Source organism: Aotus nancymaae, unplaced genomic scaffold, assembly GCF_030222135.1.
Source record: "Aotus nancymaae isolate 86718 unplaced genomic scaffold, 86718_ANA_hifiasm-v0.15.2.pri h1tg000011l, whole genome shotgun sequence".
Lineage (NCBI taxonomy): Eukaryota > Metazoa > Chordata > Mammalia > Primates > Aotidae > Aotus > Aotus nancymaae.
The window spans coordinates 41,936,306-41,961,214 of NW_026988422.1; the positions used below are offsets into that span (position 1 = coordinate 41,936,306).

General features: G+C 40.2%; 1 protein-coding gene across 3 annotated transcripts in view; it reads right to left on the reverse strand.

Annotated features, from left to right (window-relative positions):
• Nucleotides 1-24,909, reverse strand: part of INO80 (INO80 complex ATPase subunit) — a 111,872-nt gene that overhangs the window by 48,726 nt on the left and 38,237 nt on the right. For all 3 annotated transcript variants that reach the window (XM_012462465.3, XM_012462466.3, XM_012462462.3), the window contains 7 exons: nt 24,647-24,732; nt 21,246-21,413; nt 20,577-20,710; nt 19,203-19,267; nt 18,403-18,496; nt 15,893-16,064; nt 4,112-4,252 (listed from right to left, as the gene is read on the reverse strand). In XM_012462465.3, coding sequence (XP_012317888.1) covers nt 4,112-4,252; nt 15,893-16,064; nt 18,403-18,496; nt 19,203-19,267; nt 20,577-20,710; nt 21,246-21,413; nt 24,647-24,732 — 860 coding nt within the window. The remainder of the gene's footprint in view (nt 1-4,111; nt 4,253-15,892; nt 16,065-18,402; nt 18,497-19,202; nt 19,268-20,576; nt 20,711-21,245; nt 21,414-24,646; nt 24,733-24,909) is intronic.

The following is a 24,909-nucleotide window of genomic DNA, read 5'->3' on the forward strand; positions in this document are numbered from 1 at the left end:
CTGCACTCCAGCCTGGGCAACAGAGTAAGCCTCTATCTCAAAAAAAAAAAAAAAGTTAAAAAAGGAGGAACTTGTTTTCTTGCTTCCAACTTACTCATTTTTGCCACTAATACATGAGCATGGGCAAATAAATATGGACCAAAAAAATGCAGAACTTTTATTGGAATTATACATAAAGACTCTGAACTCATATTCTCAAGATGAAAAGCCAAAAGCTAGAATCTCAGCATGAAAGAACAGAGACTCAGGAAGAACGTTTTTTCTGAGATTCATTTCTAGGCACTCTTATAGTTTAAAAACAAAACATCTTTTTCCAGTTATAAACTTTCATATATTTTTCAATTTGATGACATCCTTCCAGGTCCAGGAATGAATGCTGAGAGGTTTGCAAGACACTGTTCTTAGTGAAATATTTTTCAGTGTTTTGAGAGGCTTCTTTGGCCAGGAGCCCAGGATCAAGATATTAATATATGCAGAATCATACAATGTCATGCTGTAAGTATGTAAGCAATGTACTTGTAAAGTACAAAAGAGGGCAAAAATGTCCAATCTACTTAGAATAAATCCTGATTTCTAAGTCAGCTGTATCCCACATAGCCTCTCTCTCTTCTGCTAACCCCAAGTGGCCTTCTGATTTGATCAGAAGCAGGGGGAGATGAAGCATGACATACAATTCTTCCCTACCCACGAAAAATGCATACTCGTTCTCATCCTACATGAGCTGACCCTTTTCTTGCTTCATTTACCTCTGAAACTACAGTACCTTCAGGGGCTGCCTCCTTAAGCGTTCAGCGCGTCCTTCCAGAGGACATGTATGTTCCTGTTCTAGCTGAAGGAAGCGTAACCGCTCCAAGCACTGCAGTATTTTAGTAAGAAGAATTTCCAGAGTCTTAATTTATTAACCCTGCAGAATTATTTCCTCAGCTAATGATAAACAGCTCCTATAATTCCTTCCATAATGGCACAGTTCTTCCTGAACTGACCCTAAAGTTTTCATAGCACGTGTCAGAGAAATTAATTTGCCTAATTCAAGGCCAGGGTTTAGGTTTCAAAGGACATTAGTTTCTCTCTCCCCAGTACAAATGTGGGTTAGAAGTCAATATAAGATAATTAAGGTATCTCATGAAATTTTGCCTTATTCACTGAGCTGAATCCCTAGGACTGTTCTGAAAGGTAAAAGATGTGTATTTGTGTATGAAATATTCAGAAATATCTAAACTCTTCTTCCTGTTCTCCTAATCATGGTATACTTATTCCCATTTTCAGGTTTAGCACATGCTATGTAAAGAAACTCTACAAAAAGTGGGGAGGGTAAGTGGGAAAGGAGCAGCCTTTCAGGCAAATGATTAAAGTTTTCTCCTGCTCCTGACTTGTCAACACAGGTTTACAGCTATTAGAGTTTTCCTCAAGCTACATTTACTTTTCTTTAGAGAAATAGCAGCAGCAGGCATGTTAGCTGTGATTTCTGGCTCCTCTAAAAACAATACTGAAGTAGTATAGATGGGGCATGGATGTGTGAGGGAGTGGGACTATTCTTGAGAGTCGTAGGCTATAGAGATCTGGGGAGCTCCTAGTGGTCACAAATGAAGAATATTCATGTCAACATATAAATACAATTACAAGCCAAGAAAGTTCATCTTTATTGGCTCTTTAAAATACTGGGAACAGACCAGGCCTGATAGCTCAGGCCTGTAATCCCAGCACTTTGGGAGGCTGAGACAGGGGAATCACATGAGGTCAAGCGTTTGAGCCCAGCCTGACAAATTGGTGAAACCCTGTCTCTACTAAAAACACAAAAATTAGCTGGGCGTGATGGCACGTGCCTGTAATACCAGCTACTTGGGAGGCTCAGGCACAAGAATCGCTTGAACCTGGGAGGCGAAGGTTGTAGTCAACCAAGATTGTGTCACTGCACTCCAGTCTGGGTGACAAAGCGAGACCCCATCTCAAACCACCACCACCACCACCAAAAAAAAACAAAACATTGGGAATAGGAGAAGTTAAAAAGACTTAATATGGCTCTCTCAGAAGCCTAAACTTCCTCTTATTAGGTCTCTTGGTATTCATCTGTCATACTAAGAGAACAAAACCAACCACACAACCATGAAAGACTGAAGACTGCCTTCTATGGAAGCACCTGGCTTTAAATGCTTCCTAGAAAAAGTCCATTTACCTGCATCAACTTAAGCTTCTAAGACCAAGAATACCTTGGAAGAACAGGATATGTACAAAATCCAAATACTTTCTGGAGAGCCAATATAAACCAAAGTTGACAGTGATAAGGGAATTAAATTCATATAGCACAGGAGCAGCAGAAAGAAACCTAGGCAGGTATTCAGTCAACAGGATTCATCATCTTTTTAGGGGTCCCCGTCAGATTCTGTCTTTTGATAAACTGAAAAAAGAACGCAATTTGATAAAAAATAATGGTAGAAAAATATTAACAAGGAAGATAGAAAAAGTTTCCCTCTTCTTTGAATAGAAATGTGAAACAGGCCGGGTACGGTGGCTCACATCTGTGATCCCAGCACTTTGGGAGGCCGAGGCGGGCGGATCATTTGAACTCAGGAGTTCAAGAACACTGTGGGCAACATGGTGAAACCTCATCTCTACAAAAAATTTAAAAAGCAGCCAGGAGTGGTGGTGCGCACCTGTAGTCCCATCTACTTGGGAGACTAAGGTGGGAGGATCACTTGAGCCCAGGAGGTCAAGGTTACAGCAAGCTGATATCATGCCACTGCACTCCAGGCTGGGTGACAGAGACCCTGTCTCAAAAACATTAAAACAAATAAACAAATATTCAAACAAAAAAACAGTATACTTGCTGAGTGGAGAAACAAGAGAAAAACATAGAAGGGTAAAAAATGTCAACCTCTTAGAGCTTCCTGACTAACTGAAAGTTCCTCTGGGAGCAAAAGGAAACGAACTAGAAAGAGAGAAATTTGTTCTTTGCTCTAACCACAGAATCTGGCCACAGTTTAAGTATTTCCCTTCTTTGTAGATCTTTTCTTTGGCTCTGATTAACATGGATAAAAAAAGAGGATGGGGTTGGGCGTGGTGGCTCATACCTGTAATCCCAGCACTTTGGGAGGCCAAGATGGGTGGATCACCTGAGGGCAGGAGTTCGAGACCAGCCTGAACAACATGGAGAAACCCCATCCCTACTAAAAATACAAAAAATTAGCTGGGCATGGTGGCACATGCCAGTATCTGTAATCCCAGCTACTCAGGAGGCTGAGGCAGGAGAATCGCTTGAATCTGGGAGGCAGAGGTTGTGGTGAGCCGAGATCGTGCCATTGCACTCCAGCCTGGGCAACAAGACCAAAACTCTGTCTCAAAAAAAAAAAAGAGGATGGAAGATGTAGGCAAAGAAAATAATCTCAGTGTGCCAATTAGTGTCTTTGCAGCAATGCCTGTCAGCAATGGCAAGAGCGCTCTATTTGATAAACAGGGCATTAGGAAGGAAGCAGACAACTGCTCAAAGTTAAAACCACAACAGAAACTAACCCCAGTCTGCAAATAACAGTGGATAAATGCTGAACAGCAAAGAAGACACAACTCTTTTCAGATGGAACAGACATGTGAATGATAGTCCAAGTGAGGCTGCTTACGAAAGCAAGAAAACACAATGAGAAGGTTCTTGATGCTAGAGTGTTGTATTTCCTTTTGTTATTTGGAGACTGTACTGAGGTGATATGATGGGATCAAATCTCCCCACCCCCGCCACCGTCCTTACCAATCTGACCCCCTCCTATTAAAACCCTCAAAAACCTCAACACAGGTGACAAATGGCTCTCTCTCCCTTGACCCTACTGTTGGGTGATATATATTCTACCTGAGAGATGGCTTATTCCCACTATAGAGCTCCTGGCTAAATGAAAAGAAGCTATCTACCATACAATTACTCTTATATCAACAAATGAAGGTGACTTTAAGTGTTGTCTGGGGAAGGCCAGAACCACAAATGCCCACCTTCTAAAATACTAGAATTTATATGTTTCTTAAAGGCCAAACGGCTTAAAACAATTCTGTTTAAGAAATAAATCCCTTAAAAATTGGTTTATTCCTCCTATTACCAAATATTTCATCTCTTCCCTCCTGGGGGACTTACTCGTGGGCTGGCCACACACAAAAAAGACGGCAGCTCAGTGAGCAGGCAGCGACGCAGCGAGGAGGTAGCTGATCTCTGCTGATGGACGATCTGGTCTGAGTAGCCACTCACTGCTTTACAGTGGCTGCTGAAAACAAGAGACTGCAAAATAAAAATGTAAATTAGTGCCAATGATAATTATCTTTAATGTAGACAAAATGTAAGAAAATGCCACATATTAAACATCTAACTTTAAGACCTTTCTTCCCTGCAAATATTATTAATTCGAATAAACACCACTAATGAGAACCAAGTATATCATACAGTTTAAGCCCATGTTAATTTCAAAATGTGGTTTTATTAGTATACCTTAAACAACTATCATTTCTAATTCTACCTTTTTCTGGAAGAGATATCGTTAATCAAAAATAGGCAAAATAAAACTTCATTTGACAAAACACTTGTATGGGAATGTCAGGGGAAGTTTGGTTCATCTGTTGTACTGTGGATGCAAACTCATGTTTTGAGTTGAAAACGATGACCAACACAAGTTCCTTCTAAATTTTTCTCTCTTTTTCTTTTTTTTTTTTATGATAGAGTCTTGCTCTGTTGCCCAGGCTGGAGCAGTGTGGCACAATCTCAGCACACCTCCACCTCCCAGGTTCAAGCCATTCTCATGCCTCAGCCTCCCGAATAGCAGGGACTACAGGCATGCACCACCACATACAGCTACTTTTTGTATTTTTGGTAGACACGGGGTTTCACCATGTTGGCCAGGCTGATCTCGAACTCCTGATCTCAGGTGATCCACCTGCCTCGGCTTCCCAAAGTGCTGGGATTACAGGTGTGAGCCACGGCGCCTGGCAATTTCCGCTAAATTTTTCTTTAAAGCAGTTTAGCATCATTTGTTTTCTTACTAATTTATTCAGTTAATACAAGTGGTCAATAACAGGAAATCGTATCTCTTTAGTACCTCTATCTGACAACCATTTAAAATATATTTATTGTTCACTTATGTTACTGTATCAAAAATGTATTTTAGGCCCGGATCACCATTAGGTAGATCACTTGAGGTCAGGAGTTTGAGACGAGCCTGGCCAACATGGCAAAATGCTGTCTCTACTGAAAGTACAAAAATTAGCTGGGCATGGTGGCGCATGCCTGTAATCCCAGCTACTCAGGAGGCTGAGGCAGGAGAATTACTTGAACCCAGGAGGCGGAGGTTGCGGTGAGCTGAGATCGCGCCATTGCACTCCAGACTGGGTAACAGGAGCGAAACAACATCTCAAAAAAAAAAAATGTATTTTAACAGACTTCATAGCTCATTTAAAGCTTCAGGTTACAGTCAGTCATATGAGAGATTTTAAGTATGAAGTGTTCATATACAAATAATTCCCCAGTGGGACATGGTGTTCTGTATCAGAGATGCAGAAGTTCCTTCTTATGTTATACATTTTATCTTTGGATCTGCATTCTTATTTGTTTTACTGACACCTCAATAAGGCAGGTTGATAACCAAAATAACCATGTAGATGAAGATAACATACATACAAGTCAGTCTAATTTACACACTGTTGTAAGGTCAAGAATACAAACAGCAAGATCCGAACAGAAACCTGGAACCTCTGTAAGAGAATAATTGTTATAATACCAGTACCAAATCACTCTGAGGATAATTTGTTCAGTTCATATCCTGCTCTTCCACTTACACAGCTTTGTTTTCCACAGAGCTTCAATCTCTGTAAGGAAATGGGTTCTTAAGGCTCATAGTTTGAAAACAGTGATGTCAAGATGTCTAATAGGAAATATGCATTATTATCTCTTTCCATGAACCAATCAGCATCTTCTGAATAAATGTCATGAACAATTTGACGACTGTAGCTGTTTTCCAGGATACTTGGGCTGTCTTTCAGTGGTTTCTAATTACAGACTACAGAAGTCTTTATAACATTTGATATAATGCTAGGCCCATGTAGCTATGTTTGGCTTTTTTTCTAGATGTTGAGGTTGGTCCCTGTCATTACCCAAAGAAGAATTTTAACCTTCTGACAGTTTTTCAATAACATCTGTGTTCCCATCTTGATTTTGGGTGGCATCTACCTTGAAGTTCATTCATCTCTCTACATGTTTATGCCTATTATCAACTGAATGTCTAACATGAAGATCACTACAAAGATTAGTAAGCTGGATGTCGGCCTGTTCTCCAATACTGAATTCCTAGGAGATAAAAAGATGTAGCCAGGTTTTTTGTTTGTTTCCTTAAAGTGCATTTCTGACATCAGCAATAGCCCATCTTACTTCCTCACTGGGGTGGAGAGATGACAAGTCTAGCAACTTCTGCTCATCCTGGCCAGCTAAGTAGTAATTCAGGGCTGCCAGCTGGGGGACATCCACTGTCACTCAGACCATTCCTGGGCAGATGGCTGAGATAGCAGCAGTAGGTAACTTAAAGACCTCTGAATTGTTACTAACTTCTACAGACCAGTAACTAATGTCTCTGTCAGGGATTGCATTAATTCATTTTCATTTTGAGTATTCTCAAATGGCAAAATTCAACAGAAACCTGCTTCTTACTTTATTCCAATAATGTAAAGGTAGAAAATAAAAGAATGAACGTTTCCTCCAATTATCTTCTCTTCAACACTGTAGTTATTACTAAGAAAAGAATACAACTCACCATAGGGAGTTCTTTCTAACAAAGCAAATTATTTGTTATTACCTTTTGGAAAAAGCCTGACTAGCAGTAATTCTATTCCCAGGGATGGTCATTCGCAAATTAGGATTCATTCATATATTTTTTGAGACAGAGTCTCTCTCTGTCACTCAGGCTAGAGTGCAGTGGTGCAATCTCAGCTCACTGCAACCTCTGCCTTCCTGGGTTCAAGTGATTCTCCCACCTCAGCCTCCTGAGTAGCTGGGCCTACAGGTGCGCACCACCACACCTGGTTAATTTTTGTGTTTTTAGTAGAGATTGGATTTTGTCTTGTTGGCCAGGCTTGTCTCAAACTCCTGGCCACGAGTGATCTCTGCTCCTTAGTCTCCCAAAGTGCTGGGATTACAGGCATGAGCCACCACGCCCGGCCAACATTCACTTATTTTTTATGAGCTGGGTTAAGATGGTATTCTCACTGAAGTTGCTAAGTCAAGGTGATGTATAGCTTTCTGATTCCAGGAAATTCCAATTTCCCTTCCCCTAGCAGTATAAACTGGTAGACATTGCTAGACACAGAAAAATGTATGCCTGACATAGAAGAATACAAAGAATACCTTAAGCAATATTGTGAATAGGAAAGAAAGTATGTTCATTACTTCTTTAGTTTAGCTTGGCCATGAAAGAAAGAAAGAAGAGAAAGAGAAGGGAAGAGAGAGAAAGAAAGAAAGGAAAGGAAGGTATGGAAAAGAGAGAGGGAAGGAGGGAAGAAAAGAGAGAAGGAGGGTAGGAAGGAGAGGAAGGAGAAGGAAGGAAGGGAAGGAGGGAGGGAGAGAGAGGGAGGCAGGCAGGCAGACAGAAAGGCATACTATGGGGGATTTGACTTGGTTTCCATGTGCTTACAGATTTTACTACTCTTTTGTCCCTTTCTCATGTTCTTGAAAGTCTCATTACCCTAGAAGCACTGGCAGCTGTGTGTGTCTTGCTGCTAGAACTATAATATGCATACAGTAGTGAAGTTAGGCTTTTCTAAAGACTCTTTTGGCACCATACAGAAAGTTTCAAGTGAAAATAAGTAGGCCAGGATGACAGACTCCACAGCTACAAACTCCTTGCCTCAGCATAGCATAGAAAACACATACATGTTTTTCCCTCAGACCTAGACGTACTCATTTAATAAGAGGTCATGCTTTACTCTCCATGTTTTGTTTCAAACTAAAAAAAATACTTCTGTTAAAAATTTAGGTCTCCATTACTCAAAATTAGCTTTATACATCTTTTCTTAAAGAACATATCAAATTTAGATACACAGGAAAAAGTCTCACTTTAAATGAAACAGCACAGTGTTGACAAAATCAACTCTTAGATTACATGGATGCTATTTTCGCGGATATTTTAAGCATCCAAACAAAAAGGGGGAAAATAAATGCAGAGAAACACAATAGTTTCCCAGAGCTATCCACAAGGGGCATTTGCAGCATTCACAATCTCAGGAAATGATGACAGATATAGATACTGTAGCTGAAAATTAACATTTAGCGCAAGCGTTTTTGTAAACTTCCTGTTTGGGTGAATCTTCATCAATAGCCCGTCAAAAAACTCTAAGGATTTAATACAGAATAGTGTTTAAAACTTCAACACATGTCACTCCTTTCAAAACAACTCTATGTTTAGAATCTTTGTATATTTTAAATTGCAAAATCTGAAATGCTCCCAATTTCTATGAGTTACTTGACTTACTAGAGCTGTAGACTACATAAAACTTTCAGGCCAGGTGCGGTGGCTCACGCCTGTAATCTCAGCACTTTGGGAGGCTGAGGAGGGCGGATCACAAGGTCAGGAGTTCGAGACCAGCCTGGCCAACACAGTGAAATCCCATCTCTACTAAAAATACAAAAACTAGCCATGTGTGGTGGCCCCTGCCTGTAATCCCAGCTACTCAGGGAGATGAGGCAGGAAAATTGCTTGAACCAGGGAGCTGGAGGTTGCAGTGAGCTGAGGCCATGCCAATGCACTCCAGCCTGGGTGACAGAGTGAGACTTTGTCTCAAAAAACAACCAACTTTCAATACATATGACGCATAAGTAGACCATTACCATGACAACAGTTTTAAAGAGACAGATAGGAGACAGAATCAATATTGGTACTGTACTCCATGTCTGCCAACCATCATTTTCAATTTTTAACATGACATTTAATTGGAATAGACTCAAATCTGACCTGCCCTAAGAAAGGTAATTAAATGATATATTTACTACAGGCTCTCTTTTTTGTCTTTATTCTTCTAAGCGAAACAAGATTTTCTTTTTCTATCTCTGCTGCCTGAATCGGATTTTTATTTTTTTGAGACAGTCTCGTCACCCAGGCTGGGGTGCAGTAGTGTGATCACAGCTCACTGTAGTCTCAAATTCCTGGGCTCAAGTGATCCTCCCACCTCAGCTTCCTTGAGTATCATGAACCACCACATCCAGCTAAGCAAAACAAGATTTAAAAAAAAAAATTCATATAGCCTGGGCAATCTGGTGAACTCCGTCTTTACAAAAAATATAAAAATTAGCCAGGCATGGTGATGCACATCTGTAGTCCCAGCTACTTGGGAGGCTGAGGTAGGAGGATTGTTTGAGTCTGGGAAGTCAAGGATGCAGTGAGCTGGGATCAAGCCACTGCACTCCAGCCTGGGTGACAGAGTGAGACCCTGTCTCAAAACAAACAAACAAACAAAATCACATATATAAGATTTATACTCTTTAACTACTATAAAACAGTATAAGAAAATAACTCTGGCCAGAAGTACCACAGTGCAGGGGAGGTGTGTGAGAATGAATTTATGAAAGTTTTGACCCAGCTGGGCACAATGGCTCAGGCCTATAATCCCAGCACTTTGGGAGGCCGAGGCAGGCGGATCACCTGAGGTCGGGAGTTTGAGACCAGCCTGGGCAACATGGTGAAACCCCGTCTCTACTAAAAATACAGAATTAGCCGGGCATAGTGGCTAATTTTGTATTTTGTGGCGCATGCATGTGATCCCAGCTGCTCGGGAGGCTGAGGCAGGAGAATCGCTTGAACCCAGGAGGCAGAGGTTGCGGTGAGCCGAGATCATGCCATTGCACTTCAGCCTGGGCAACAAGAGCGAAATTCTTGCTGAAAATGAAACCTTGTTATTAAACTATAGTTAGTATCTTTCTCAGCTAACATTTGCTGTGAAGAAACACGGGTAACATAGAGTACAAGGAGAAAGTCCAAAATCCTTTCTAATTGAAAAACTGGTTAAGAACTAGTGTAACAGTCCAACCCATTTACAGTCTAAGCCAAAATCTCAGAACAGAAAATTCAAAACAAATTTCAACAAATTATTAACCAAAAAAAATACAACAAATTATATCTGATACAATGGGATTAGCCTTGCCAGTAAGGGGCTGTGGTAGTTTTAAGATATGGTCACAAATTCTTTGGCCAGGCGCAATGGCTCACACCTAATACCAGCACTTTGGTAGACTGAGGCAGGGGAGTCACTTGAGACTAGGAGTTGAAGATCAGCCTGGGCAACACAGTGAAACCCATCTCTTAAAAAAAAAAAAATCCCAAAATTAGCTGGGTGTGGTGGCATGTGTCTGTAGTCCCAGCTACTTGGGAGGCTGAGGTGGGAGGACTGCTCAAGCTGCAGAGGTGGAGGCTGCAGTGAGCCACGACTATACCACTGCACTCTTGCCTAGGTGACAGAGGAAGACTATGTCTCTTAAAAAAAAAAATGCCCAGGCACATTAGCTCACACCTGTAATCTAAGCACTTTGGGAGTCCAAGGTGGACAGATCACTTGAAGCCAGGAATTCAAGACCAGCCTGGCCAACAAGGTAAAACCCCATCTCTACTAAAAAAATAAATAAATAATTAGCTGGTCATGATGGCCCACACCTGTAATCCCAACTACTCAGTAGGCTGAGGCAGGAAAATCACTGAAACCCAGGAGGCAGAGGTTGCAGTGAGCTAAGATTATACACCACAGCACTCCAGCCTGGGCAACAAAGTGAGACTCTCTCAAAAAGAAAAAAAAAAGAACCACCTAGCTAAGCTCCTTCCCAGTTCCTGGCCAACAAAAACAGTGTGAGATATCGAGTGTTTATTGTTTTAATCTCTAGGTTTTAGGATAAGTTATATAGGTATAACTACTACTACAGGGGCTAAAATCCACAGTTGAACTCATTAGCAATTTCTATTGCAGTTTCTATAGATTCACTTCTCTCCCATGTTCTTTACTACCCAGGGAATGTCACCTCTAGTTCTCAGATCAAATGCAGGGCAAAAATAACTAAGTGCAATTAGATCAATAAATGATCAGGTTACCTATCCCGCCCATTTCCCTTAAAGCCCTAGGAGAAGTTAGAGCTCTTCACCAAATTCTGTACTTGTAATTTTAGGCTAGAAGACCTTCCCTCAGATTAATACACATCATGTTCCAAAGAATAGTACCAATGCACCAATATTGGTATTAATATATTGGTGCATTAATATAATGTGCCATTATTCACTAAGTCATTCAGCAAACACTTACTTAACCTTAAAAGCGCCTAAAACAGCCAGACCACAAAGACAAATTGATGAATTGCATAAAATGTCCAAACATTTAAATTGGTTTTGGCCAGGTGCAGTGGCTCACACCTGTAATCCCAGAACTTTGGGTGACTAAGGTAGGCAGATTACTTGAGGTCGGGAGTTTGAAACCAGTCTAGCCAATATGGCAAAATGCCACCTCTCTAATAAAATTACAAAAATTAGCCGGGTGTGGTGGCGGGTGCCTATAAACCTAGCTATTTGGGAGGCTGAGGGAGGACAATAGCTTGAACCCAGGAAGCAGAGGTTGCAGTGAACCGGTATCACGCCATTGCACTCCAGCACTTTTGAAGGCCAAGGTGGGAGAATCGCTTGAGCTTAGGAGTTCAAGACCAGCCTGGATATAACATAGTGAGACCCTGCTGCTACCCAAAAAAAGGAAAGAAAATATGGTAAAATAAGATTTATAAGCCAATTCTAAAATTTACATGAATACACCAAGGTCTAAGAACAGCCAAAATTATACAGAAGAAATATAAAGCTAGAGGACCTGTGCACCAATTATCAAGACTTACTATGAAGCTGTAGTTATTAAGATAGAGTGGCAATGGTTCGAGGATAGTCAAATGGGTTAATGGAACAGAACAGAGTTCAGAAACTGAATAATACATATACAGACACCTGTTTGACAAAAGTGATGCTACAGTACAGTAAGAAAGGTCTTTTCAATAAATGGGATATGGAGAGAAATAGAATTATCTTCATGAACTTGGTAGAGGCAAATAATTCTTAAACAGGACACAAAAACTAGTAACTATTCATCAGAAGACACCACTAAGGCTGGGTGCAGTGGGTCACAACCAAGTCCCAGTACTCTGGGAGGCTGAGGTCGGAGGATTATTTGAGGCCAGAGTTCAAGGTCAGCCAGAACAACATAGCAAAACTAACCTAAACCTAATCCTAACCCTGAGCTATGACTGCATCAGTATACTACACTCCAGCCTGGGCAACAGAACAAGCCAGATCCTGTTTCAATAAAAAGGGAGGGCTGTGGAGGGTACCACTGAAAAGAAAGTTACAGAGTAGAAGCTATTTGTAATATACAAAGAACTACAAATCATAAGAAAAATAGTCACCCCAATAGAAAAACAGCAAGAGTTCTGAACAAGCATTTCATAAAGGCAGTTATCCAAATGCCCAATAAACACTAGAAAAGGTATTCAATATCATTTTCACAAGAAAAATTCAACTTAAAGACACAATGAGACACTACTACCCAACAAAGTTTAAACAAAGAGACAGACAATACCATATTCTTGCAAAGACGTAGAGGGTCTCGCTCTGTTACCCAGGTCAGAGTGCAGTGATGGGATCACGGTTTACTGTAGCCTCAACCTCCCGGGCTCAGGCGATCCTCCCACCTCAGCTTCCCAAGTAGCTGAGACTACAGGCACATGGCATCATGCTTGGCAAATATTTGCATTTTTTTGATAGAGAGAGAGTTTTGTTGTGTTGGTCAGGCTGGTCTTGAACTCCTGGGCTCAAGCCATCATCCTACCTCAGCCTACCAAAATGCTGGAATTACAGGCAAGAGTCACCATGCCTAGCACCTACATTGTTGTTAATTGTTACATCTGGAACTTCTAGTTCTTTATTCAAAACCTAGGCTAATCTTTAAGACTGGATAACATCTTATGATCATTTTGCTTGGGTGAAAGCAAAGATTTTTTTCTTTTTTTTTTTTTTCTGAGACATGGTCTCGCTCTGCCACCCATGCTGGAGTACAGTGGTGCAATCAGGGTTCACTGCAGCCTTGACATACTGAGTTCAAGGGATTCTCCTGCCTCAGACTCCTGTGTAGCTGGGATTACAGGCATCCACCACCACGCTTGGCTAATTTTTAATTTTTTTTCTTTTTTCACACTGAGTCTTGCTCTGTCGCCCAGGCTGGAGTGCAGTTGCATAATCTCAGCTCATTGCAACCTCTGCTTCCGGGTTCAAGCAATTCTCCTGCCTCAGGCTCCCAAGTAACTGAGATTACAGGCATCTGCCACCACAACTGGCTAATTTTTTTTTTTTTCTTGTATTTTTAGTAGAGACAGGGTTTCATCATGTTGGCCAAGCTGGTCTCAAACTCTTGACCTCAAGGAATCTGCCCACCTCAGCCTCCCAAAGTGCTGGGATTACAGGCATGAGCCACCGCACTCGGCCTAATTTTTAAATTGTTTTTAGTAGATATGGGGGTCTCACTATATTGCCTCGGCTGGTCTTGAACTCCTGGGCTCAAACGATCCTCCCACTCTGGCTTTCCTAAGTGCTAGGATAACAAGCCCAAACCAACCAACACTCGAGGCCCTGAAAGCAGAGATCTTTTAAAATTGACATTTTTTTTTTTTTTGAGATTGAGTTTTGCTCTGTCGCCCAGGCTGGAGTTCAGTGGCAGGATCTCCCCTTACTGTAACCTCAGCCTCTCAGGTTCAAATAATTCTCATTACTCAGCCTACTGAGTAGCTGGGACTACAGGCGTGTGCCACCACACCCAGCTAATTTTTGTATTTTTAGTAGAGACAGGGTTTCACTGTATTGGTCAGGCTGGTCTTGAACTCCTGACCTAAGGGATCTGCCCACCTTGGCCTCAAAAAATGCTGGATTACAGGCATGAGCCACCATGCCTGGTTGACAGTCTTATAATTAATTATGAGAACAATAAGCTCTAGTAAAACACACGACTTGGTTGGTATTTCAATATACATACATATGTTGGAGATAAGGATGATGACATTGAGAGCAGAACAGTGTCTCCACATATATATGATATGCTTTCAGCTCTCCACGGCCCGCTGGCTCATTAATCCAGTGTATACTCTAAACCACTTTAAGAGCAAATGTCTATCCACAACATGGGATAAAATTAAAATGAGTATATGGAAGTGAATCTCTCAACTGGGTAAACTTAGATGTTATGGCAAGTTTCCCATAAAGCATACTACATACATCTGCATTTGTCAGGCAATTCTAACTGATATAAAGGGCCTCACTAAGCAGACACTCTGAAAATATGTCAATATTTTCAGAAAACAGAATAATACAAATGAGTGATACATATCTCTAGCATTAAGAAAAATGCAGGTGTCTACATAATAGGGCAAAACAATCCCTTGGAAGAATGGTGCTTTTTGTACAAAAAGCAGAATTGGTAAAAATGTATTACAGTAGTAACATATATTACCAAATTTAGGGGTTGAGAAAAGAAATTAGTCCTCTAATTCCATTCCAAAGAATGTCCTTCATTTCATAACAGTAATTTTCAAACTACCTCATAAAGTTTGCTATAGGATACAAGGAAAATGACCTAGTTTCTAAACTTTAAACTAGCTGAAGGACTGCAACAACTGAACTATCACTCCTCAAAACTCTCTAGTATTACTCATTTCACTCAGAATAAGGTCCAAACCCTTGGCAATTCTGAGGCTCCATATGACCTGGACCTACATATATAATGTCAATTCTATAATTTCACCTTGTCACCTACTATGCTGTAAGGGCCAAGAACTGTATGAAACTGTACACAATATCATTACATTACATGGAAATACAATTTAAGATCACAATGAGATGCCACTACATATTCAAAAAAAATAATTAAAAGTATAAGAAATGATTATTCATAAGGAGTCACACACACACACACACACACACACACACACACACAAAATAAAACAGACTGTCATTCCCAGGTGTAGTGGAGGATGGTGAATAACAGCAAATCTCAGACACACTGCAGATGCAAATGTAAATTTATAAAACCATTCTGGAAAAACATTTGGCAACAGCTACTAAATGTAAACACAGATATACTTGATGGTATAGCAATTCCATTCCTGGATATAAACTCCAAAGAAAGTAGTGTTTGCATTCATCAAATAACATGTACAAAAATGTGCATAGGAGTTTTATTAGTCATAGCCTAAAAATGGAAACAATCAAAATATCTACCACAGTAGAAAAGATTAATAAATTGTGGTCTATTTAGACAATGTAATATTTCATAGCCATAAAAAAGAATACTATATACAACATGGACAAATCTCATAAATAATACTGAGTGAAAAATCCCAGTTACAAAAGAGTACATGTAAGATAATTCCATTCATATAAGTTCACAAACAGACAAAAATAATCTATGGTGACAGAAGCATAATGGCAATTACCTTTAATTGTTGGCTTGTTTTTTTCTAAACTAGAGGTATTAAATGTAAAGGAGCTTGAGGGAGTTGGAAGTGTTCTATATCTTGATCTAGGTGGTTGTTAAACAAGTGTTTACACATATATAAATTCACAGAGCTGTACATTTAATATCTGTGGACTTCACAGTAGAGTTATGTAAAAAATAATACAGTTTGAAAATATAAATGCATGCAAAAATATACATACAAAATGCAAATTCAATTAGAACTCAATAGACTGCACCACCCACTCCTCCAGGAACTCTTTGGCTCTGTCAGGCCTTCATTTACTTTATTATTTTTATGATTATTTTTACTGATTCAAACAAAGGGAAAGAAGATACTAAGTAGGTAATTTATGCTCAAGTAATTGTTTACCTTTAACAAAGGGCAGCTGCAAAGGTTTGGAAAGGAGAGTGGAAAATTAACCCCAAGAAGGAAATCCTTGTTTCTCAGGTATCTCTGCTGGTTCTCCCCTTCTGGCTCTCCCCAGGAGCGTAGCTGATGGAGCCTGTAGGAGGCTTTCAGAGACAGGAAAAGAGCTAACCATCTGAAATAAACCACAGCAGACACCCTTATTCAGTGCTCCATTGAGGTCTGAGGATCGTTCATAGCAGCAAGGAATGATCCAAGAATTGTCTCTCATTAACATAAAACTTTTGCAAATCTTTATCATTTTAGAAACAGTTATTTCCTACTTGCAGATAAAGCAGTTTCATATTTTTCTTCTATAAATTATTTCACATTATATGGTTTGCTACTATGAAAACTAAAATCCTCTGCAAAGTTCCTATCAGTATTAAAAAACATTCGCTGGGTGCAGTGGCTCATGCCTGTAACCCCAGCACTTTGGGAGACCAAAGTGGGTGGATCACCTGAGGTCAGGAGTTTGAGACCAGGCTGGCCAATATGGTGAAACCCAGTCACTACTAAAAATAGAAAAAAAATTAGCTGGGCATGGTGACGCATGCCTGTAATCCCAGCTACTTGGGAGGCTGAGGCAGGAGAATCGCTTGAACCCGGGAGATGGAGGTTGCAGTGAGCGGATATCGCACAACTGCACTGCAGCCTGGACAGTGGAGTGAGACTCTGTCTCAAAAAACCAAAAAACAAAAAAAACATTCAGCTTGCCTGGGCACAGTGGCTGATGCTTATAATCCCAGCACTCTGGGAGGCTGAGACGGGCAGATCAATTGAGGCCAGGAGTTCTGGCCAGAACAGCCTGGCCAACATGGTGAAACCTTGCTTCTACAAAAAAAATACAAAAAATTAGCCAGGCGTGGTGGCACATCCCTGTAATCCCAGCTACTTGGGAGGCTGAGGCAGGAGAATCGCTTGAAGCTAGGAGGTAAAGGTTGCAGTAAGTCAAGACTGTGCTACTACAATCTAGCCTGGTGACAGAGCGAGAACCCTGTCTCCAAAATGAAGGAAAAGAGAAAGAAAACAGAAACATTTGTGCTTATCTCTAGCACAAAAAAATTGTATCATAAAAACATCTTCAGCCAGGTGCAGTGGCTTATGCCTGTAATCCAAGCACTTTGAGGGGGACAAGGTGGGTGGATAACCTGAGATTAGGAGTTCAAGACCAGCCTGGCCAACATGGTGAAACCTCATCTCTACTAAAAATACAAAAATTAACTGGGTGTGGTATTGTGTACCTGTAATCCCAGCTACTAGGGAGGCTGAGGCAGGAGAATCACTTGAACCCAAGAAACGGAGGTTGCAGTGAGCCAAGATCAAGCCTCTGCACTCCAGACTGGGTGACAGAGTGAGACTTCGTAACAACAACAACAAAAAACAAAAAAGAAATCAAAAAACCCCCTTCATATTAAGAAGATAACCATTTAAACAAAAAGTAATAAAATCAGTGAGAGCCATTATGCCAAAGAAGAGAGAATTAAACTTCCCAGAACACTTGAGGCACACTATGCTACAATCTCCACTAACTAAATGAATCACTAGCCACCATTTGTCCTGCAGAAACAAGTAAAACATAACGGACTTACTAGAAGTTACAGAAGAAAAGCCTAAACAGTTTATATTTAAGGTGTACGTGTACATGTATATATATAAATATAAATTAATTAATTAAAAAAAAATTTTAGACGAATTCTCATTCTGTTGCCTGGGCTGGGGTGCAGTGGCACGATCTGGGCTCACTGCAATGTCCACCTCCTGGGTTCAAGCAATTCTCCCACGTCAGCCTCCTAGTACCTGGGATTACAGATGCATGCTACCATGCTGGCCTAATTTTTGTATTTTTATTCGAGACAGGATTTCACCATGTTGGCTGGGCTACTCTCAAACTCCTGACCTCAGGTAATCCACCTGGCTCAGCCTCCCAAAGTACTGGATTACAAGCATAAGCCACTGTACCCGGCCTATTTAAGGTATATTATGAAGCATCATAAAATTACAAAATGATGAAAAGAAAGTACGATTCACTTATAAATAAAAACTTATATTCTTTTTATTGTTTTTTTTGTTTTGAGACCAAGTCCCGCTCTGTTGTCCAGGCTGGAGAGCTGTGGAAAGATCTCAGCTAACTGCAATTCTCCTGCCTCAGCCTCCCAAGCAGCTAAGATTACAGGGGTGTACCACCACACAGATAATTTTTGTATTTTTGGTAGAAACAGGGTTTCGCCATGTTGGCCAGGCTGGTCTTGAACTCCTAACCTCAAGTGATCCACCCACTACACTCTCCCAAAGTGCTGGGATTACAGGTGTAAGCCACCATGCCTGGCCAACAAATTTTATTGTTAACAAAAGAAAATGAACGACAAGTTCTCTAAGATGATATAATATTAAATATTTAATTCCACAGTATTCAGTATCTATCCCATTTTTTCCTAACTGCTCTCTTATCAAATAATAAGCAAACCTCTCACCTGGCCAAAAGTCCCTGAAGCATGAAGTTTGCCATTTCTGCTGGAGATATATCAATAAAGCGAAGGAAAGAGAAACAGCTTTCTTCATTAATACCTGGAATGTTAAAGGACAATTTGAAACCCAACAGCAAACCAAGAGATGATGCTCAGTTAAAGCCTGCTCGACTGCTGGGTTTTGACTTAAGAACAAAACACTATTCAAAGGTTCTGATCTAGCCACCATGGTGGAAGTTAGGGTGTCATACCTTTATACTACAATTACAGGTAAGAGAGGCAGGCCTATGAGATATGGCATATATGGACCAGACTAGAGATGGCTCCTAAGTTACTTTTGGGATTTCTGGATTCTTGCCTAAATGCCTTCTCTTTGCCCAATGCCAGGAAAAAGAAAAGGACAGGACAGAGGAGAAATGTTCTGAACCTTGGCCTTAATATTTTGAACAGAGCACAAAGTTGAGTAGCTTATTTTCCTTAGGCTAAGAAGGAAGGAAGGAAGTCTCATTAATTAGAGAGTCCAGCATTGACTTTGTCAAGTTTCAGGGCAAGAATCTTGAAAGGCAGGCCTAAAATAAAGATGGAAAGTCAATAAAACTACTTTCTACTTCTTCCTGTTATGGCTACAAATCACAGAGCCTATAGAGATAACTAATTTCCTTAATTAAATCTTATCAAGATTTTATAAATAAAGGCCTAGCATACAGGCAAAACCAATACTTGTTCTAAATCAGTCTCTCAGTAAAACAAAGAGCATCCTGGTAAAACCCTGACAAACCTCCTTTCCCAAAGATCAAAATACCTACCTTTTCTGTGAAAGAGAGACTGTTGGATATAGTCTGGTGTAAATGGAGAAAGAACCCTTAACCACCTGCAAAGTAAATAAATAAAAAAAGCCAAACTCAAATATAAATAATGGAAAGTCAACTAGACTGCAGGTTCTATACAAAGTAAAACCTTTTAGTTTTGAAACTGTTCCACTTTTAAGAAGTTTCTTGTCATATTACCAGGCAATAATCATAGCATCCAAGTCAAAAAGTATAAAGTATTTAATGAAAGTGTAAGAAGATAATACAAGTTAAAAGTAGTCTCAGCTGGGCGCGGTGGCTCACGCCTATAATCCCAGCACTGAAGCGGGTGGATCACGAGGTCAAGAGATTGAGACCATCCTGGTCAACAAGGTGAAACCCCGTCTCTACTAAAAATACAAAAATTAGCTGGGCATGGTGGTGTGCGCCTGTAATCCCAGCTACTCAGGAGGCTGAGGCAGGAGAATTGCTTGAACCCAGGAGGAGGAGGTTGCGGTGAGCCAAGATCGCGCCATTGCACTCCAGTCTGGGTAACAATAGCGAAACTCCGCCTCAAAAAAAAAAAAAAGTAGTCTCATTTTATTTCAGAGAATCACAATTCTGGTGCCCTAAGGTATCATATACCATATTAAACAAAAAGCAATACACCTCTGGCCTATTTCCCCCTGCTCTAGTTAAATATTAACCTGGTGCTACAAAGAACTCATAAAGTAAAACCCAAGAAATGTATTTCAGTTTCAGTTTCATTAAACTAAATACTGGTGATGAGTTTCTCTACAAAAGAGCTTTCTAAATCCATGGTTCTCAAATGTTGATAAGCAGGAGAAACCTCTGGGAACTTGTGAAAAAATTCAGAAGCCAGGGCCATCCTAACTCACAGGTGTAGAATGGACCACACATCTATTTTCTGAATGCAAGTGGTCTCTAGCATATTACCTTAACAATCACTTCAAACTCTACTAAAAGATAGTAAATCAGATTTACTGAGAAAAGGAAAATCTGATTAACTTACAATCCAATCAGTTCTCCTACAAGTGCAATTCTAAGTGTAAAGTAAGCCACCACAAACCAGTTTCAGCAATGGGGCATAAATATTTGCTATTCATGCTTGTGGCAAGTACATATTTACAAATCGGTACACATTCCTGATTCAAAGAAGAACTGAAGTAACTAGGGCCTTTAAGACCACCTAGTGAAGTTTTAACAGTGCTCAAATTCCTTCCATAAGATCCCTCAACAAATAGTTGTCTACCCTTTGCTTAAATGCCTCATTGTGGGGGAACTCATATATTCTCCACTAAATTATCTACTAAGCCATAAAACCGCAAATTATAAAACACTTACAGTGAACAGAGAGTAATACTTGCCTACCTGTCTCGTGAATGGTTGAAGACCCTGATCTGTCCATGACGGTAGATAAACTTTGAAATGTGGTATGGCTTTAGGGAAATATGAAATGGAGACCAAGTTTCTTGCCGTTCAAATAACTCTGGGTGATTACACACCTAAAAGGAAGGGAAATAGTAAGGCAATATTACCACATGCAGACATCATTGTATGTAATGATAGAGGATCCCAAATTCCAAACATTTACCTCTGGGGTTGTATATTTCCGCATTTTCATCTCATTAACAGCCTTTGTTTATTTGTTATCAAGGACAGACTCTTTTTCTTGAAGTGGGTTAATAAAGATAACCTCAAGGCCAGGAGCAGAGGCTCACGCCTATAATCCCAGGACTTTGGGAGGCTGAGGTGGGTGGATCACTTGAGGCCTAGAGTTCAAGACCAGCCTGGCCAACATAGGGAAACCTCGTCTCTACTAAAAATACAAAAATTAGCCAGGCATGGTGGCAGATTCCTGTAGTCCCAGCTCCTTGGGAGGCTGAGGCAAGAGAACTGCCCTGAACCTGGAAGCCAGAGGTTACAGTGAGCTAAGGTCATGCCACTGCACTACAGCCTGGGCAACAGAGGAAGACTCTGTCTCAAAAAACCCGAAAAAACAAACAACAAAACTTCAAAGGAACTGACTTAAGCTCTTACCTTCCTAAACTGCATGACCAGATTCATGAGGCTGCTGGTGGTATTCTGTGCTTGTTGGGTAGAGCCCATAGAAGACTGCAATAAATCCTCAATGGAAATTTTGTTCTTTAGTGCCTGATATAACAGCTTCTGTCGGCTGGTCAGTTGGCAATACATTAGAATTTCAATCTAAAAATCAGTAAAAACATTTATATTTTTTAATAATAAAATTCATTTATATTTTTTTATAATAAAATTATAAGAAAATTCAGTATCAGCTTAAAGTTGAAAACACACACAAGCCATATTATGATTGAGAAAACAACATATGTTAACTCAGTATCTCTATAAGGCTGTGAATGTGGACAATCATTTAGAAAAAAACGTTCCTTCCTTGGCCCTCTTCATCACTCATTCCATTTGCTCTGCCTGGGCAATCTCTTCCATTTCTAATAGCACCAACTAACAGTCATCACAGTAACACAAAAATATATTCCCAAACATACCCAGGCCAGTACCTGCAACTACTAACTCTGAGTACCACTCTGTCTGCAGCAATCTGTATATGTGATGTGTCAGAAAAAGTTCTCTTTTCCACAATTTACTAAATTGGTTAACAGCATTACCATTCCTTCAGTTGGCAAAGACAAACTTAATTCACCTCTGAATGTTCTCTCACATCCTATGTTCTAGTAGTATTTCCTAAATCCTTCAATTTAGCGTGAAAATCTACCACCCTTTCTAACTATTCCCATTGCCCTACTGCTGGCCCTCATCTGATACAGTATAGACCAATAACACTTTGGGGTCTTCCTGGCTCCAGTTTCTTCTGGTTGTAATATACTTTTCACATATAGCTTATAAAGGAATTCAACCGCTGAAAAATCTTCAATGGGCATTTCTGCCTATAGTACAATGTTTAAACTTCTCATCATGGCATGATAAATAAAGTCTCCCATAATCAAACCTACCTTACTGTCCGAGTTTATCATAATCATAACCTCCTTACATACCACTTAACTACAATGGTCTGAAAGTTAGCCAAAATAGGCTGCGTATCTGAAAGATACTCTACTGTTGCTCATGCTGCCCTTATTGCCTAGCCCCACATTTCCACCGTATTTTCCTAGTAAATGTCAGCCCATCCTCTGAAACCTAGCTCACGTCTTTGCTTTAATGCCTTCTCTAACTTTCCCTAACAAAACTATAATAAGAAACACTAAATGATGTTTAAGAAACATATACTATACACAATGGTTACGAACTATACTACATCTTCAGATCAACTCCCCACGTAGCACTAAACGACAATTATGAACTAGCTGGAAGCAGTGGCTCACATCTGTAATCCCAGCACTTTGGGAGGCCAAGGCAGGAGGATCGCTTGAGCCCACGAGTTCTGAGGCCAGCCTGGGTAACATAGTGAGACCCTGACTCTACAAAAATTAAAAAATGAAAAATTACTCAGGCACGGTGGTATGTACCTATAGTACTAGCTACTAGGGAGGCTAAAGTGGGGGGATCCCTTGAACCCAAGAGATTGAGATTGTAGTTAGCCACAATCAGGCTACTGCACTCCAGCCTGGGTGACAGAGTAAAAACCAGCCTCAGGAAAAAAAGAATTTTTTTTTGAACAATGAACTGCTATTGTTTACAAAACCCTTTAAATATAAATGCCTTAGGGATTCATTATTTAAATAAAATATTTTCCTTCTATCAGTTGTATCTATGTGACATTGCTACTATATTTATTAGGTAAAATCAGCCAATTTCAAAAAACTGCTATCAAGACTTTGAGAAAAAAAAACTAAATAAAGATATAGTTCTACTCCTCTCTTTGAAGAGGCTATATATATAATCCCTTATGTTTTAAGTCTAGCATGGTGGCTCATGCTTATAATCCTAGAACTTTGGGAGGCTGAGGTGGGAGGACTGCTGGAGCCCAGGAGTTCAAGACTTGTCTGGGCAACATAGTGAGATCCTGTCTCTAGGAAAAAAAAAAAAAGAAAAAAGAAAAATTAGTGGTCTGATGGTGTACGCCTGTAGTCCCAGCTACTAGGGAGGCTGATGTGGGAGAATTGCTTGAGCTGCTAACATGGAGGCTGAGGTGAGCAGAGATTGCACCACTGCACTACACCCTGGGTGACAGAGCAAGACCTTGTCTTACAAAAAAAAAATTACGAGGGGAATAAAAGGGAGGGATTAAAAGACACTTAAGAGGCTGGGCACGGTGGCTCACACCTGTAATGCCAGCACTTTCAGAGGCCCAGGCAGTTAAATCCCTTGAACTCAGGAGTTTGAGACCAGCATAGGCAACATGACAAAACTGGTCTCTACAAAAAAAATACAAAAATTAGCCAGGTATGGTGGGGCACACCTGCAGTCCCAGCTACTTGGGAGGCTGAGGTAGGAGGATCGCTTGAGCCCAGGTGGTTGAGGCAACAGTAAGCCAAGAGTGTGCCACTGCACTCTAGTCTGGATAACAGACTAAGACCGTGCCTCAAATGAAACAAACAAATGGGCTGGGCACGTTGGCTCACACCTGTAATCCCAGCACTTTGGGAGGCCAAGGTGGGCAGATCACCAAAGGTTGGGAGTTTGAGACCAGCCTGACAAACATGGAGAAACCATGTCTCTACTAAAAATACAAAATTAGCTGGGTGTGGTGGCACATGCCTGTAATTGCAGCTATTCAGGAGGCTGAGGCAAGAGAATCGCTTGAACCCGGGAGGCAGAGGTTGCAATGAGCCGAGATTACGCCACTGCACTCCAGCCTAGGCAACAAGAGTGAAACTCCATTTCAGAAAAAAAAACAAAAACAAAAACAAATAAACAAGATACTGAGAGACGGATCACCCAAATATTTTGTGTGAATCTTGCTTGTATCCATATTCTGACAAATTAATTCTTTGAAGAAGAGAGACAGACACACAGAGACCACTGGAAATATTTAAACACTGACTAGATATGTGATGCTAACACGGAGTTGCTCTTTTTTAATAGGTGTGATAATGGCATATGGTTAGGTGGTGTTTGACAAAAAACAAATCGTTTATAGAAATACACATGAAAATGCTTTATAAACAAATGTTTATTTATAAAGCACATCTGGGATTTGCTTTTGAATATGAGACAGAGTTAATGACTGTTGTCACGAAACAATGGGTCAAGGGGATTCATTCATTATACTATCTTTCTACTTTTGTAATGCTGCAAAATCTCCAGTAAAAAGCACTTTAAAAAAGAAAAAAGGTATTATTTTCCTCAATTATTTGCCTCATTTTAAGTCCTCTTTGATCCATGCAAGTTTAAATGTGTTCCTTCAAGCAAACTTCAACTAAACATATATCAATAAATTTTCTCCCTGGAATCTTAAGTTGGTGCCTACTGAAGCTTAAACACATGAGGTCTTCTTTCCTTACCTTGTCAGATAATTCATTTTCCACATCTTTCTTGATTCTCCTCAGCATAAATGGCTTCAAAATCATGTGTAAGCGAGAAAGTTGATCTGAAATGCCAGGAGGCCCCCAAATAACACATTATACTGATTTCACAAAAACAACAGAAACAAATACCACATTCATCTCTCACTAAACTCTTCAAAAATCCTTTGGCTCAATGATTCTCTGAAACTAGACTGAAACTTTTTCCCAAGTAGGAAAGCAAGGGATTTAAACTTTCTATA